Source organism: Gavialis gangeticus, unplaced genomic scaffold (assembly GCF_001723915.1).
Source record: "Gavialis gangeticus isolate Ggan-Ray unplaced genomic scaffold, GavGan_comp1, whole genome shotgun sequence".
Classification (NCBI taxonomy): domain Eukaryota; kingdom Metazoa; phylum Chordata; order Crocodylia; family Gavialidae; genus Gavialis; species Gavialis gangeticus.
This window is the reverse complement of record NW_017728996.1, coordinates 52,716,389-52,733,709: the sequence shown is the minus strand read 5'-3', so window position 1 is coordinate 52,733,709 and position 17,321 is coordinate 52,716,389. Positions and strand designations below refer to the sequence as shown.

At 56.3% G+C, this 17,321-nt stretch overlaps 1 protein-coding gene across 5 annotated transcripts in view; it reads right to left on the bottom strand.

The window, feature by feature from the left end:
- The window catches only part of AP3B2 (adaptor related protein complex 3 beta 2 subunit), an 84,465-nt gene that overhangs the window by 16,237 nt on the left and 50,907 nt on the right, over positions 1 to 17,321 (bottom strand). For 2 of the 5 annotated variants that reach the window (XM_019504522.1, XM_019504518.1), the window contains exons 11-26: positions 16,923 to 16,996; positions 16,303 to 16,365; positions 15,151 to 15,283; positions 14,515 to 14,624; positions 13,262 to 13,438; positions 12,377 to 12,563; positions 12,023 to 12,141; positions 11,106 to 11,217; positions 10,158 to 10,344; positions 9,706 to 9,895; positions 9,388 to 9,463; positions 6,077 to 6,183; positions 5,411 to 5,642; positions 4,388 to 4,472; positions 3,819 to 3,916; positions 3,075 to 3,098 (exon numbers count right to left, since the gene is read on the bottom strand). In XM_019504522.1, the coding sequence (XP_019360067.1) occupies positions 3,075 to 3,098; positions 3,819 to 3,916; positions 4,388 to 4,472; positions 5,411 to 5,642; positions 6,077 to 6,183; positions 9,388 to 9,463; positions 9,706 to 9,895; positions 10,158 to 10,344; positions 11,106 to 11,217; positions 12,023 to 12,141; positions 12,377 to 12,563; positions 13,262 to 13,438; positions 14,515 to 14,624; positions 15,151 to 15,283; positions 16,303 to 16,365; positions 16,923 to 16,996 (1,974 nt within the window). The remainder of the gene's footprint in view (positions 1 to 3,074; positions 3,099 to 3,818; positions 3,917 to 4,387; positions 4,473 to 5,410; positions 5,643 to 6,076; positions 6,184 to 9,387; positions 9,464 to 9,705; positions 9,896 to 10,157; positions 10,345 to 11,105; positions 11,218 to 12,022; positions 12,142 to 12,376; positions 12,564 to 13,261; positions 13,439 to 14,514; positions 14,625 to 15,150; positions 15,284 to 16,302; positions 16,366 to 16,922; positions 16,997 to 17,321) is intronic. The other 3 variants (XM_019504523.1, XM_019504521.1, XM_019504519.1) reach the window with 2 other exon arrangements.

Genomic DNA, 17,321 nt, shown 5'->3' with positions numbered 1-17,321 from the left:
CATATGCCCAACCAGGAGGTGGATCCTGTGGGGCTCCAAGCAGGGCAGCTGGTCTCCTGGGACCACCTGTCAGCATCTGGGGTTGAGAGAATAGCAGTGTCTGGGCATCTCCCTGACTCCACAGCTTTCCCACCCCCAAGCCTGGCCCATCTCTCCAAGTACCCCGTGCCCATCTGTGCTGAAGTCCTTTATTTTCCTAGGCCCATGCAGGGAGCTGACCTAGGCTGGGTTTGGCATGTAGCCAGAGTTGTCTGCAGAGATGGAAAATGGCTAAGAGCAAAGCCAAAGCAGACAGGAGTGTGGCTGGATCAGAGCCCAGCGTGCCAACAGGGAAGGCCTCATGGGCACAGAACCACCACAAAAAGCCGGGCAGGCAGCACGGTGTCCAGAACATCCTGCCACATCCCTGCACAGAGGACAGATCCCCTGGCCTGCAAAGCGAGCGGGACCCATGGCAGATATGACCAAGCAAGAAGGGCACATGGGCACAGCACATATGACTGGCCAGGCTACACACCATGAGCACAGGCCAGGGGAGACTGGGTATGTGTGGAGTCAGGGAGGAGCTGGAGGGAGCAGTGGACAACCCAGCTTGGCAAGGGGGGTCCCACACAATCAACAGGGAACATAACACTATCAGGAAGCCACCCATGTAGGCCCCACCAGCTCCGAGGTGTACAGCCCCTGAACACCAAGGCCCTGGAGGAGACAGGGGGCATCACTCTGAGGCAGATCCAGAGGGCATAGTCACATGGCTGCACCCCTTTTCAGATTGGTCTGTGCCACTGGAGCCTCTGGAGGCTGTAAAAAAAAGTCCTCAAGACAGAAATGAATACCTCCTTCCTCTCCTTGCTCAGGGGCAAGTCCTCTCCTCTCCTCTCCTTGCTGTTTTGTCTCAGGAGCGGGGGAATCTCTGGAGTGGCTCCTGCCCTCTCCAGTGGGGCTGCACAGAGGCTGACTTCATCTAAGGCAGCCACAGTGGTAGCGGCTTCCTGTGCCTGCTGATGGGGGGGGGACCAGGCCATATGGGAGAACCCACCCTCTCCTGATTGCTGCAGCTACTATTCCCAGCTAAGCCCAGCCCCTGTGAGCCTGGCCCAAGGGGGCAGAAGAAGCTCTGAAGCTTCCCCACCACTGGGACAATGGAGAAAGCAGCAGCAACTGAAGGACTGGATGAAAGTGGATGAAGGGGACATGCCTCTGAGCATGAAATAGAAGGCAGGGATGCGCTGTTGCTTTGGAAATTTAAGAAGTCCCCAGAGACTCCCACAGTTCAGTCTGCCCTCACCTGTGGATTGGGAAGAGGAGGCTGAGAGTGGGGGTGAAGCTACCCTGCAGTACAGCCCCCTTTGCCAAATCCTGGATCCACCCATGGTTACTCCCATGGAGTCTGACTTTTCTGCAATCCCTTCATGGGGATGAATGGGCTTCTGCATGGGGGTGGGAGAGGTCGCTTGCAGCAGCCTACAGCATCACTCCTCTCACCCTGCTCACCTGGCCAGTTTTCTTGCCCTTCCTTTCTACCAGTCTCCAGCTAGCCCCCCTGGTCTCTCATGGCATAGAGGCCCTGTGCCTGGCTGCTGCCTAGGGGGTGTACCTCATTGTGACATGCGGCCCCCCTCTCCAGCATTCCCTGTACACCAGGGAGACATTGGCAGGGGCAGCTGAGGGGCTGCAGAAGCTAGGGCTTCAGAGGCCCTGGTCGGAGGAATCCCTCCACCTTCCCCACCCTGTCCCCAGCTGCCCAAGCCGGGCCCTGGGGAAGGGCTTGGACAGGGCATGCTCATGATTTTAGCACCGTCACCAAGCTGCCTATGCTCCATGCACCCAGCTGACAAGCCCTCAAGAGGAGGCTGCCATGGCTGCCCCACAGCCAGGGCCAGATCTCTTCTGCTACATGGTGCCTTCTCCTGTTACAGGCAGACACCATGGCTAGGAGTCAGGCCTGTGACCCTGGTGCTGACAGCCCAGGCCTTGGGGGGTGATGCCACCCAGCTAGGGTGAAAGGCTGGCCTGTTGCCTTGCTGGGCTCAGCTACTAGGGGAGCCATGACCACACACGCAGGGAGTCAATGCTCCAGAAGGGCAGGAGGTGGGCTGGGAGGACAGTAGCCAGGACAGATGGCATGTGAGGGTGGGGCGGGCTCCATGGGGCTGGGTTATGTTGCATGGGGCCATCCTGGGTGCGCAAGAAGAAGAGGAAGGCAGGGGCTTGGGCAGCAGGGATGGAGGCTCTGGTCAAGAGGGGTAGTGGCTTACCCCCCCCCCCATGTGAAAGGAAGACAGCGCATGCAGACAGCGTGGCAGGGAAGGGGGAGACCAGGAGAGGAGCAGCAGGGAGATCCCAGCCTGGAGGAGAGGATGGAGTTGGGGCAGGAGAGACATGAGCAATACAGTTAGGGCAATGCAGCCAGCCTGGAGCACCCACCACTCAGCCTGGGCAGGCAGGGAAGATGCCCCGTGCTCATGGCCCTGGGCACACCCCACTGTCCCCTGGCTGTGCCCTTGGCTGCAGGGGAGGGCCAGAGGCCTGCTGCCAGCCTAGGTCCCCAGGGATCATAGGCTCTGTCATGCATCTCAGGCTTGGCAAATGCCCTCCTAACTGGCCCTGGAGCTCTTGCCTATTGTCTCTGCGGGGTGCCCCCTACCACAGAGGCGGCAGTAGACTGGAGTCTCTGCAGGCTGCACTTACCACCCCTCTTCTGTCAGGTCTCCCCCTAGTGCACTAGCTTGACCCAGCCATGCAGAGGCCCAGCTCAGCCAGTGGCACCAGCTGAGCAGCCTCTTCTGGACCCTGCCCCTTACAGCAGTGGGCAACCTACAGAGACCATTCAAACCCAACTCTTCCCCATCCCCTCCTCTGCCCCAGTCCCTCCAAAACCCTTCCCTCAGTTGCTAGGCCCCAAGCTGGGAGAAGGGCAGGCGGAGCAAAGGGGGCAGCTTTTATCTAGAGAGCAGCTCCCAGCCAGGGGGAGTGGAAGCGGAACTGGTCTACAGCTCAGAAGGGCGGGGGGGAGGAGGGGACAGGCAGCATCTCATGGATCTCCTGGGAGCGCCAGCCAAGCTGAGACTTACCCACACCCATCCTTAACAGTTGTTCTAAGGGGAGCAACAGCGTGCAGGGCAGCAGAGTAAAATAAAACAGTTGGTTAATGTGGGCCTCTGGCAGGGAGTCTGTGGGGAATATGGAGCCTGCCCTCTTGACCACACCACTGGCTTCCACTGGACACAGGCCCTGGTAAACCCCTGCCCACCTGCCAGGCAGCAGGGGTAGGGAGATGGCTGTCGCTAGGGCTGGGACTCAGCCCCAGCTTGTCCAGGCCCTGCTTTTGGGCTCCCCTACCTGGCCAGGAGCAGCCTCAGAGCAGAGAGACTGCCCCCAGAGCAGTCCTAACATTTGAGCTCCGATGGCCATGGCATCTACAGCCCCACAGAGCCCAGCTGTCAGGGCTCCCTGAGCAGCAGCTGTCCCCACTCAGTAGCACCGATCCCTGTGTGCAAGTGTCCCATCCTCCTCCCTCTTGACTCCTCCAGATTCGGTCACAGGAGGGAGCTAGGCTCTGGCCACAGAGGACATTTCTTAGCTCTGTCAGTGGGCCCCAGCCCTGTGAGCCAGGAGCTTGATACTGGGGCCTGGGCAGAGAGGGAAAGGATCCAGAGTCAGGAAAGGATCCCTGTCCCCTCCTGTGTGCCAGGGACAATGGACCCTGAAGCCATGGCCCTCTAATCATGGACTCTAACAGGGAGCTGTTTCCCACTTCCACTATAGACAAGGCCCCTGCCAGCTGCTGGGCTGGGACACACTCCCTTCACACTCACCTTGCTCTTTCTTGAACTCGTTTTCACTCATGAACACAGGAGCCATGAGCTCTCCCACGGGCGGCTGGATGGCGCCATAGAACTGCCGGGTGTGGGTGCTGAAGGCAAAGAGACATCAGTGAGAGGAAGCCAGGCACTGGTGGCTCATCCCAGACTATCCCTGGGAAGGGGAGCAGGGTGGATTTACTTCAGTCCCCCTCATGCTCTGCCTACTTGTGACCTCGGACATTCTCAGCCACTGTCCAGTCCTCCTTGGGAATATGCTTGGGAGCCATGGAGGAAGAAAAATGACAGGAAGGGGGACACTGAGGCACAGAGCAGCAGTCATGAATAGAGCCTCACCAGAGCTCAGCTGCCTTGGAGCAAGGCACCAACCCTGTCCCACTCACAGCTGATTACTTTCTGGACAACCAGCAGTCACAGTGGGGATATACTCTGACAGCATGGCCCCAGGCCAAGAGACAAAGGCCAAGTCACAGAGCAGGCTCTCTCCCTGCAAGCCCCTGAGCCCATGGCCTGCACCTCTGGGGTGAGGGTGGCACCAGGGCCTGTATCTGTGAGACACTCACCACAGCTGGAAGTTGGCGGCCTGGGTGGAGTCACAGAAGTCGATGCCCATAACCACGCTGGTTGTCTCGCCAGGGGCAAGTGACTCTGTAAGCACAGGTGCAGCATGAGGCTCAGAATGCTTCCCACGGCCAAGCCATCCCTTTCTGCTCAGGAAGCCAGGGGGATCCTAGTCTTTGTGGTCACACTGCAACAGGGTCCTGCCTGTCAGCTCCCAACCTGTGTTCGAGCCCTAGGCCAGATCCTGGCCCCATGGCCCATGGGGGTCTGATGGTATCCTGAAGGCAACCCCATTGCTGCTCCCCATTGGCATCTGTGACTGCCTCCAGGCTCTCAGGGGGGAGGAGTGCCCCTCACCTGGGGGAGGAGTGTGGACCCCAGCTGGGGGCAGCAAGACCAGCACAGCTCACTGGCAGCTCCAGAATGGGGTTGTTGCTGCCAGTCAGGATGTGGATCCATGGCTGTGCCTTCCTACCCCAGGGCACAAAGAAAGGCATAGCCAGCCTTCAGCCCTCCCCACAAAACAGGGGCTTTGGGTAACACACAGGGCCTCATCTTGGCTCCTTCACTCCATGGCTGCTTATGGGAAACAACCGTGACAATGTCTTTTGGGACCCCACTGGGGAAGCCTGCGCACATCACCCTCAAGGGGCTGCCCAGGTTGTCCCTAGCCATCAGCTGCCCTCAGCCCTGACATCAAGCAGTTGTGCCGTCCCTGCACAACACCTGGCCAGGAAGGCACTTCTGGAGACAAATGGCTGACTTAGTGACTTAGGCTGGCCTGGGCCACCCACTTGGGCTCCCTCAGCTCCGTGTGAGGCCCAAGCTTCACAAACCCCAGAATATGGAGCATCAGCCAGAAGGCAGGGCTCTGAAGGTTGACCCCAGCCCTGATGCAGACTGGCAGGGCCTTAGTATTCCCATCCGTCTCACAGAGCGAGTGGTTTGGCCTTGCCCTCCATGTGGGTCAGTGTGTAGAAACTGAAGTTAGTGAGAGCCGGTTCCACATCACCGCTCAGCCTTACCAATCTCCTTGAACTCCTGCACCCTCATGCCAGAGAGCAGTTTGGGCTCACTGATGCGCACGTTCTTCACTTCTGAGTCTGTGTTGTTGGAGAACTGAATCTGTACAGCCACCATGTGTGGGTCAGGGGCGAAGGGCTGCCGACTGAAGTAGTACTCCACAGAGAGCCCCTCGCCTGTCATTCGGTGGAGCAGCTCATAAGTCTTCACAGAGCTGAACACAGGGCTGATCACCTGGGGAAGAGAGGAAATGAGATGTGGATACAGGCTGGGGAGAGGCAGAATACCAGGGCATATGAAGCAGAAGTCCCCATGCCTTTGGTCTCTGTTGAGGTCTGAGCTGGCCCCAGTGTCACTTGTAGCCCTTAGATTGGGAGCAGCTGCTGCTTAAAGAACCTGGGCTCCTTATTCCTTATCCCAGGGGCCCCAAAGCAGTGCCTGCTGCTCTTCTGGGCATCAGTTACTCCCACAGAGAAGCCTTGCAGTAGGAGCCAAAAGGGCAAGCACCCCAGAAGGAGGAAACTATCCCCCCTCCCCACAGCTGTTCATGCTAGTAGAGGATGAGGCTGTTCCAGAGGGCTCAAGATTTCTTTTCCCTGGCCCCTCAAGAGAGCAGGAGCCAGAGCTGGGGCTGCTGGACTGGGAGGAGAGGAATGGGGGACACTTACAGTAGAAGCCAGAGAGGTGTCGGTGAGAGTGAGTCCCTCCAGGTCGGTCACCAGGCTGCTGGAGACAAGACCGCTGCAGGAGGTGGGCAGGGGAGGAGGGGGTGTGACTACAAAGGCAAGAGAGAGAGAGGTGGGGAATAAAGGATTAATGAAGATATCTGCCCCAGGGACAAGGGGAGGGCTCTGGGTGTCATGGGCACCCTGAATCATCCAGGGGCACCCAGGTCAAGGTAAAGATCAGTGAGAGAGCAGGTAGGGCCGGGGGTAGAATAGGTGTCAGGGCAGACCTGGCCCTGCCCAGTGAGGCTCGGAGAACCATATGCCCAGGCATTCCTGGCAGCACCCCACACTGCACCCCACAGCAGCCTCCCCACCCTCAGCCATTCACAGACTGCAGGCTGCCTGGTCTGAATACCGGGGAGAGCTACAGGGCAGGAGCTGGGAAACACCAGCAGCAAGGCTGGGGGCAGTGAAAGCCAAGTGCAGGGCAGTGCTGGGTGTGGGTGCTCTGACAGGCTGGCTGCACCCGTAGCCCTGCCCTGAATGTGTGTGGGAGTGCATGGGGAGGGGGAGTCCACAGGTCCACACTGTCTGTTCTGCTGCTGCCCAAAGCCTTTGGTCTGTTTGGTTTGTTTTTTTTTTTAACTGCTTGTATTGGGGGCCCAGAAGTGCCTGCCCAGAGCCTACTGGCCATAGCACAATGGTGGCACAACCCATTCTACCAGGGCAGAGAGGGACTTTCGCATCTTTCAGCACCCTGCCAGGCCAGTGATGATAGGGGAAGAGGAAGGTCTTGATTATGGAATTGGACCAAACCCACAATCTCACCTGCAAGCTGCTGCAGGGAGGGGCATATAGCAGCAGCACCCACATGGGAGCTTGGGGTTCTAGTCCTGGCTCTGCCATAGATCTTGAGCCACTCCCTCCCCACCCCCCAGCCTCTGTTTCCCTATCAGTGAAATGAGAACAACATCAATACTACCACCCAGAGACCTCAAAGCACACTATGACCAATCAGCATCACTGTCCCCATTTTACAGGTGGGGAAACTGAGGCAAAAAGGAGAGAAGGGACTGGATCCAGATCACCTAGTAAAACCAGTACAGAACCAGAACCAATACCACAGGATTCAGGCACCCCTTGCCAGATATACTGGCTGCTAGATAGCGCTGTCCAGAGAGCCCTGGGGGGGGATACAGCAAGATGTTTATCATCTGTAAAGTGCTTTGAGATTCACAGGTGGACACGAGCAGTAGATCAGCCAATAGAGTGGGCTGTAAACTGCTCCTTGAAACAATATTTTAAAAAATAAAATAGCTTTTTGGACAAAATATTATTATTATTTTTTATTTTTTGCAAAAAAGTATCTATTTCTTTCACAACTGTTTTTTTTGGTCAAAAAAGCCTTCAATAATCCTTCCATTTTCAACAACTGTTTTTTTTTGAATGGGAAACATCAATTTTCAGCAACTGTAATGTGAAATCCTGCCTTTCTCTGATAAGAAACAGAAACAAACAAACACAAATAATAATTGCTCACTGTCCTCCATGGAGACAGAGTTATTTTTATTGATCTATATCAGGATCTTGTCCAGGAGCCCTAGACACAAAACAGCCCCTCCCTCCACCCCCCCAGGTCCCGAGCTGCTTGCACACAGAACACACAGGCAGGCCCTGCCCAACGAGCTCACAGTCTAAGGCCCTATCATGAAGGCTCTGCTTAGGCTGCTTTCCATCCTCATGGACCTGCAGGGACAAATCCAGCCTGGTCTTGGTGTGACAGCAGCAGCATCTGCGCTTGTGACACCTGGATCAGACTCCCACATCATCTGTTTAGGACAGGCTCCCTCCTCTTCAGCCTGAACCAGCTCCTTCTTATCTAAGCTAGAGGGTGGTTTTCCTGCTGTATCCCCTGCCTGCTTACACCTCAGGCTACCCACTCAGATGCCGAGAGAAACGGTTGGGAGCAAGAGGGAGGGGTGAAATTTTGGCCTCTGCATGGTGAGGTCTGAATACCTCATACATTTGACACGTGTCCTAAGCCCAGCTTGTACAAGGGATCCCAGAGGAGGGAAAAGCCAGGCTCCAGAGACTTCAGCTCCAGCAGGAAAGACACCAAGCTCTCTCAGCACCATGGACAGATCAGGTCCCACAGCTAAAAGGATCAAATGGGCAGCAGGCAGCAGGGCCCACAAGGCAGGATGGTTCCTGCCCCTTATCAGAAGTCTTGGCAAGGGGGCTGCATACAAGGTGCTAATGAGCTTGCTAACCTTGTACAATGGGGGCTAGTGGGACTCAGGAAACATGGGTTATGTTCCTGGCTCTTCCACCAGCCTGCTGGGTGGCCTCAAGCAGACCTTTTCCCTTCTCCGTGCCTCAATTTCCCCTGTCTATAACTGGAGATCAGGACACAGACCCCCTGGGGCAACCCCTTCATGATCTGTGGAGAAGAAGCTTGGTGGCTGTGGCTGCCATTACAGCTCAGGAGACAAGCAGACATATCCAGCCACAGCCATATGGCAGCAAAGGCAGGAACTGGAACCCAGGGGTCCCTGCTCCTGCTCCCCCAGCTTGGAACAAAGGCCAGGGCTCCTGTTTCTCAGTATACTGCCACAGAGCCTCCATGCAGCGCTCAGGCTGCCACTGCTTTTCCCAGCTGGAGAAGGCAAAAGCAGAACTCCGTGGTCAGGTCTCCCGCAGACAGGGTCCTTGACCGGACAAACCACACCCCCCATACCGAGCAAGGCAATTCCACCTGCATCCTGGTCCCCTCAAGCTTTCATCTTAGCTCACACGTCCCTGCTGAGTGTGCAGGCCGTGCTGTAGACAGCTGCTGTGGGCAGGCAGAACTTGCTCCCTGCTCTCCCAAGCATGGGATTCTTCCCAAGGAGACTACATTTCCCAAAATGCCTGCTTTTAAAAGCAGCTATTGCAGGCCTAATGGGACATGCACACAGGCTGCGAGGACCAGTTCTGCACACAGCACCACCTCTGTTTTCCACTCCGTGCCCAGCCTCACCCTCCCAGCTTCTGGCTTTCCTGCCTTCCCTTTTACGATTTCCTGAGCTAACTCCCCTGGCCTGACACTCAACTACGTTAAACAGCCATCACAGCTTCCTTAAAAATGTGGCTTGGCTGGTCACTCCCTCCCTCAGGAAAGGGAGTGAACTGGGCAGCTACACGAAAGGAGAAAGGACAACCAAGACCAGGAGGGGAGAATTGGGGAGGGGACCCCCGCTCCAGCCCAGCTCACATGCCCCACACAAGGCAGCCTGCTTTGTGCGGCTGGCCAGCCCAGGAGCGATACTCACAGTCATCCAGGTCCAGTAAGGAGATCTCCTTAGTCCCTTTCTTGGCAGCCTTTGGTGCAGGTTTGCTGCTGGGAGGCTGAAAGATAGCAAAGGCAGAGTGAATGGCAGCAGGCAGTTGAACACTGGGATCCATGGGAGGAGGATGAGCGAACCCATCCTTGTGTTCAGCAAGGCTTAGGTTGGGGAGATGAGCTGCTGGCCTGCTACTCAGTGTGGGGCAGGAGCTGAACACCAGCTGAGAGCACAGCAGGGATGGGAATCCAGCATCAGCCCTCTCTGCTGTGCTCAGAGGCACGAGCCTCTGCCCTGCCTCTTTACCGTCTTTCTCCTCTTGGTCTCTGTCTCCGACTGGGATTCCTCTGCATCTGAACCTGAGTCCGACTCAGATGAGCTGCTCTCAGAGACGCTGCCCTCCTCAGACGAGGACTCAGAACCACCTTCCCTGTCACGCTGTGGCTTCTTCTTCTTTGCCTTCTTTCCTTCCTCCTCCTCCTCTTCGCTGGGGCTGCTGGGGAAGGAGAGGATCTCAGGCACACACGAGAGCCCTGAGACCTCATGACCTGCTCAAAAGACAGGGGTGCTAGCCTGGGCTAATTTACATATTTCATGTGACTGGATAAAGTGGGACAACAACATACTCGGGCCTCAGCTCAGCCTCTGTGCTGCAGGGTGCTCCCCGCAGCAAGATGGGTGTCCTGGTAGAGCCTCGTGACGCCAAGATGACAACCTAATGTTGTCCCCACCCCCCAACTCCTCACAGCCCATGGTACCTCCCCACACTCTCCAGGGATGCTTTCCGGGGTAATTCCTTTTCCTTCTTTTTCTTCTTCTTCTTCTTCTTCTCCTCCTCCTCTGACTGGTCCCCGCTCTCCTCCTCCTCTTCTTCACTCCCCGACCCAGAGCCGCTTTCGGTGCCACTGCCACTTTCGCTCTCTGACTCGCTGACTGACTCAGGCTCTGGAAAAGAGCACAGCTCAGCTCTGACGCTATCTTCTAGGCACTGCCTGCCTCCAAGCCCCCTTGGCCGCCAACCTACTCCTACAGCCAGGGGCATCTGCCCCTTCCCTCCCAGTGCTGTCCTCTGAGCGGGGAGAGGTTCTCCCCAGCTGGTGTCCTGGGGTTGGGCAGGAAGTGAACCACGGCATCTGCAAATATACACAGGAAGCATGGTCCTCCCAGCCAGAATGCCCCTAACTAGACGCTCTCTGCTGCACAGGAGATACTAGCTGTACTACAGGTCTTCCCTCTCCTGCACTCCCAGGAGATAGGCCCTTCTCAGAGCATGCTGAGCCCTGGGCCTTTTACAGAGAGGGAAAGTTCCCGTGCTAGACTCTGCTCAGTACAAGGATCTCAGTTGCTACTGGGCTTAAGCAGGGATAAGGTCTGTAGCCCCTTCCCCTTCTCCCCCCTCTGCACACACACTTGTCCATGCCCTGACAAGGGGTCACAGTACCATGCATCCAGTCCCTGCTGGCACCTCAGCTAGGGTGGTGGAGAGAGAGGAGCAGAAGTGCTGTTCTTTGCCTTTCAGCCACCTCTCAGCCTGGACACAAGGAGGCAGACACAGCCTCCAAATCGCATCACCAGGGGATTTGGGCTGTAGCCATGGAACAACAAGGCCCTAGTGCTAGGTGCTGGCCAGGCAAGGAAGGAGTGAGAGTCTGTTCCCACTGCCACGGAGGCCCGTGCCCTGACATCACGGCAGATGGAGCCCTCACCACTGTCTGCAGACTCTGTGGGCCCGGACTCCCCCTCCGAGTCAGAGTAGAATGGTTTCTCCACCTTCTCTTTCCTCTTCTCCCGGCTGGTGCACTTGGTCCATTCGGGAACCTGCCCGAGAAGTAGATAATGAAGGAGTGATGGGTGTCGCAGTAAATGAGCACAGCCCCAAAGCTGCTGGCAGGACAAGCCCCTCTCCTCCCTGCCCATGGAAAATAACCAGATTAGGAGGGGGGTGAAGTGGAAAATAAACAACAAGCCCACAGGCTTCTCTAGGGCCCCTACAGCCCCTGATGCTTGCAGGGCAGGGATCCTGCTCCGTGAGGAACCTGCTTTAAGAGGGGTTAAAGTGCATGCTGGGGCGGGGGCGGGGGGCGGACAATGACACCAATAGGAACAAGTGTTTCCATGGGAGCCTGAATCTTGCTCTCTGCTAAGCTTTTGAGCCACATGATTTCACAGCAACACATCAAAGCGCACACACACGTCACATGCTTTGGGCTGTCAACAGGTTAGCATCACACAAAACAAGGAGGTAGAGGGGAGTGGAAAAGGCACTGCAAACTGCAACCAGCACATGGAGCCACCTCTATCAGCTCTCCCAGCAGCCCAATGTGGCTGTCGGTGAGGGAGATGCTTTCCTCCTGTAAGCAAGGGAGAGCCTGGTTATGGTTGTCAAACACTCCACCACCACCTGCCCTGCCTCTCCCACTGTCTGCCTCAGGATAAGCTCTGCTCACAGCCTGGAGCCTGACCAAACTGGCTCTCTGTGCTCTGGTAACAAGGGGCCCAGGAGTCCACCTGCTAGCAAGGCCATGATGCTGTAACAAACTCCCAATCTCCCAGTCGGCATGCGCATGTTATAGGCAAGACTGTGACATCAGCCCCCAGCCCCAGAGCCTGGCCTGCAAGGTACCTCCACGTTCCGCACAGAAGGGTCAGGAGCCTCATCTGGCCAGTCAGGGAGCTCCTGGTAGCCCACAGCTTTGGCATTGAGGAGGTGCGAGAGTGAGCCCAGCTGGAAGTGGTCCCGATCTGTGGGAAGAGGCTGGTCATTGGGCGGCCATCACGAGGACTGCTACTTCCCCCAGGCTGCTCTCCTCACCCCCACAGGGCATTGGTTGCTTCCAGAATGGAACCATGTGTCCTTGTCTATGACCCAGCTCCTCCTGAGAAAAACAGGCTTCTCTTTCCACAGCCCAGTCCCCAGTGCCAGACTCAGATGCTCAGTCCCCATAGCTCCTGCTCCACCCAGATGCTGGCTCTGTACCTTTGAAGGACGACTCCAGGATGGGGGCAGGCTTCTGGGCCAGGAAGAGCTTCTTGGCGTACTTGTTGAGAGCTCCGCTCTTCTCAGTGGGCACGATGAGCTGGCGGATGAAGCGGGCCCGGTCTCGGATGTCGTAGTTCTGGTCGTACTTGGCCAGGTTCAGCACGTACTGGGTCAGAAGTTTGCTCTGCACCAAGGACCACTGCTCTCAGAACCTGCTCTGGGCCTGCATAGCTCTTACTAGTTCAGTGGACTACACCCCCTCCCCATGGGGATTCCTCTCACTCCACAGAAGGGGCCTGGAGTCTAGGATAGGGGGTGCAATTTGCCCAAGGTCAGGGACAAAGTGATGGGAGATGACATTACTAGGTCTCCAGATTGCCTGGCTCTTTCCATGCACACACACACTATTGCTTCCCATTTATGCCTTTGGGCTGGGCCTGCCCTAAGCACTGGGCCCCATTCTGCAAGGTTTTCAGCACCCTCCACTTTGTTTAGGGCCTAGTTTTTTTCCACAATCAGACCCACCACTGGCACGATATAGTGTGGCATGGCAACCACCATAGGAGGTCTTTTAGAGAGCAGTGCCCCAGAAGCCAGGGAGGGGCCAGGCTTCCTGCAATGCCTACACAGAGTGCCCTGCTCTCTTGCTCAGAGCAGGGACTTGTGGATCTGTTCCAGCTGGCAGGGTGGGGTCATGGACAGCAGTAACAATGTCTGGGCAAGCAAAGGGTGAGGCTGCTGCAGAGGGCACTGACTCAGCTATGAGCGAGACATCACCTCTGGGTGCTCAAAACCCACTCGGCACAGAGCCTGGTGCTCCTGGGAGCAGTTTGCTGCCTTGGAGCTGGTTGGGTCAAGGTGATGGCCCAGCTCCCCCTTTACCTGCTTGGAGTTGGTCAGGTAGAGCTTGGCTGCCAGGTTGATGACCTGCAGCTTGACAATGTCCTCCTCATTGGTGAAGGACTTGGCCATCTTGCGCAGCACATCAGGCGCGATCTTGGGCACGTGTTCGCAGTACTCCCCAATCAGCCACAGGATGCTGGCCCGTGCCATGGGCACCTGCAGACACACACAGACACACACACACACACACACATACATATACATACATACACACAGGGCGCTGCTCACCCCAGCCCAAACCCTCCTTACTCACTCACAGCCACTGAGCCCCGACATTCAGCGACTGGGCAGTGCAGGCCTTGGAGGGACATACGGGGGCTAAGAGCTACCCAGCTCCACATGGCCATGTCTGTGCTGATGCCTGCATGGCACAGCCCATCTGAGGTCCGACTACAGCCTACAGATATTCTCCTCCTGGCTCTGTAGGCCAGGGTTCCTGCTAACTAACCCAGCCAGCCCTTTCTCAGGCTGGGCCCTGCCTGGAAGACATGCCTAAATGATTCCCAGAATCCTTTGCATCGTGCACAGAAAATTCTGGGATCCCCCTGAAACCCACAGCTGCTCATGACTGAAGACAGAGACCCTGGGAGGCAGGAACAAGGCAGAAATGTAGTCTGTGGGGAAGAGTTTTGGGGCCATTTGTAAGGGGGTAGCATGGTGGTCTCCATGCTGCTCCAGATATACTGTCCTAGGTGCGTGCATGCCTGTGTCCCCATGGAGAAAGCCAGACAACAAGCCTGCAAGGTGCTGTCACTTCCAAAGGACACACGCACAGGTTGGGGGATTGGGCCTTCCCAGTACAAGAGGAGCCATACCAGGGAGCAAGTGAGCCCAGATGAGGTGGCACTGGCCTCATGAATCAGGGCCAGTTCCTCTCAGGGTGGGCGGGAGGCCACACCCAACCTGGCCAAACTGGCCAGAGGAAGGGCCTGTTGTCATAGCATGTGGGAGGATCTGAACTTGAGGCTCTGCAGAAGCTGAGAGACCCAGTTCCCAGCCTCAGGCACCCAGTTGCTGAGTCCAGGCCCCATGGGGTATAGGCCCCAGAAGGGGGGCAAGAAACAGCAGGCAGCAGCCTTTCCAAATGAGGGCAGTGTAGGACATAAAGGACAGTGCATTCCTGCACTGATCCCTGGGGTGCCTGTGGGCCCAGCCCCTCCAGAGTCACTTCCCTAAAGCTGGACCCCCACCCCACAGCAGCGAGGACAACAGAGCTCTGAGCTAGGCTGTACCTGGATGTTGTCAGTCAGCTTGGCCATGTGCTTGATGATCTCACTATGCTGAGAGGGCTGCATCTGCAGCAGCTTCTTAATGACGACCACAGACTCAGCCACGACCAGTTCTGTGGGCAAGAAAAAGCCCCACCCCACCTCTGAGCGCAGAGAGATACACCTGCCCCCACCAGGATCAGCTTGGGTGAGACAGAGGCCTTCTACTTATGAACAGAGGCAGATGGTGATCCCTCCTGCCACAGACTCATGCCCCAAACAGAATGAACAGAGGACTCCAACCCCCTGAATCCGTCATGGACTCAGCAACAGCCAGCCCTGGCATGAGCTGTTCTTTTTTTGACTGGGGCTCTGAAGAATTACATTGCCCAATGGGCACCAGCTTGGGCCATCCTCTGTAACACTGTGATGCCAACAACACCCAGCTGCAGGGTTTTCGTCAACAGGCTGTTTCAGTCATAGAAATAGCCCAGCCTCCTCACACCCTACAGGAGAAGACGGGGGGGCTGGCAGCCACCGCTGGCTGCTAGATCTTCCATTTTAAGCTCTGCTAAGCGCCATGTCCCTCAGGTGCCCCATGGAAATGTCTGTCCTCTCTGCCCCTCACTGTTCCCCTGTGGCCATGCCTCAGGCCCTCACCATCTCTGTTGGACAGGAGCTGGACCAGCCCATTCAGGCAGGTGTCTCGGACCTTCCCAATGTTGGTGGCGCAGCGTCCGATGGCCTGGATGGTGGCTGCCACAAAGTCCTTGTCCATGCTCCGGATGTAGGTCTGGGGACAGAGACAGGGTAGCTTTATCAGTATGTATAGGGGCAAGATGCTGCAGCAGCATCTTCTGGCACTAGCCCTAAGAGCTCAAACTAAGTGGAGCGTGACAACCACCATGACCAGCTGCAGGAATGTAGGCTGCTACGAAAGCCCTGTTCTCACATACACTGTGTGCCTGGGAATCACCTTCCTCCCCTGGGACTGGCAGTGCCCCCGGACCCTCTCTTCCAGGGGAATTTTCATCCCCAGTCTCAGGGAACTCTAGCCAGCTGATTATTATGGACCTATTCATACTCTGACAGCACCGAAAAGCACTAGTCAGGATCAGGCCTTACAGTGCTGGGCACTGCACAAACACACAAGATCTTGCCCCACACAGGTCACAGGAGATGCAACAAAAGCACACACATGCTTTCCCCCATTTCTCACAGAAGTACATCCACCTCTGCCCTCAGGCTGCAAAACCAAAGCAGCCAGATGTCAACTCCTCAGATCTGGTGGGCGAGGAGTGGGAAAGGCTGGGGAAAAAACCCAGTCTGCAAACAGAGCTGAAACCTCCAAGGACCTCCACAGGATTCCTTGGTGTTTAATGATGAACGTGACAACAGGCAAACCTCCCTGAGCCCACCCAGCACTCGTGGTCCTGGATGCTTCTGTCAGGAACAGTCTGAGAGGAGTAGGTTTGGGCTAAATGAGTGGCATTGGCTTTCTGTGACCATCTGCTGAATGGCCAAAGGCTCCAAGGTGGATGCCTCAAACAGGTGCTACCACGGAGCTGTACTTTGGTTTCCACTTTGCTGGGCATTAGTGAGGTTTCTCACTGCAGAAGGCACTGGCAGCTCCTGCCAGGCTGTGAACAATTCCTCTCTGTCACCAGTAGGTGGCAACACATACAGGATCCTAAACCCCTGTGCTTTATTCTTGTGCTGACAGCATCCCCTCCTTCTCTGTCTCATTCACCTTCTAGAGAGCAGAGCTCTCCCGTGCCCTGCTCTGCCAGCCATCCCACAGGCCCACTGTACCTGGAACTCACGCAGGATAGTGGAGATGTTGGTTTCGTTAGCAAGGTTCGTCAGAACTTCCAGCTGGGAGGAAGGGAAACAGGAGGGAATGAACGGAATTACTTTTAAATGGGAAGCACAGTGTGTGCATGTGTGCGCAGACATGCGCACATATGTGCACACATGCATGAACCCGCCTATGTAAGTGGCACATGGCAGATGTATTTCCCCACATCCTCCTATCCCCAGAAAATGGCAGATACTTCCAAAGATCATGGAAGCATCAGAAACCACCTGGTCTGGCCATACTGAGCAGGTGCTCAACACACAGAGACAACCACTGCCTACAAAATATATGGGCAGAGGTCTCCTATGGCAGGGGTGTTTCAGAAGCTTGATGGTCAGAGAGGCCTATGGCCCATGAAGGAGATACTGTACACTGAATTGGAGGTGGTTCAAGAACCTACTTTGAATGCCTTCAAGAGAAAATTGGATGTTTATCTTGCTGGGCTCCTATGACCCCAACTGACTTCCTGCCCTGGGGGCAGGGGGCTGGACTCGATGATCTTCTGAGGTCCCTTCTAGCCCTAATGTCTATGAAATCTATGAATACAGACCAGGTGCCCCAGCATTGGACTCACCTTGAGGATCTTAATCTGTGTGGGGTCCGTGGACCGGATGTAGAAGCTCTTCAGATAGGGCTCGAACATCCCCTGCACAAACAGAGCCAGTGGTATTAGCAGCATCCTAATCCCCCTACTGGGCACCCCCTGGGGTCAGCCAGGGGCTAAAGTTGGAGAGCTAGTGAGAGCATGAGGTAGGCCCAATGAATTTAGCACCGGGCACTCTGGGAGCCAGTATGGCAGGAGTCAGGGAGGGTACCACACTGGCATACCACAGCAGGGTTCCTACACCTGGTGCCAAAATTACTCAGAGAGGAGGAAGGGACCAGACACCAACTTCAGAGCCTTGGGGCAGGTCAGCTCCTATCCACATACACACAGCTCCCAGCCTAGCTCAACTCATGGGGGGGGGGGGGG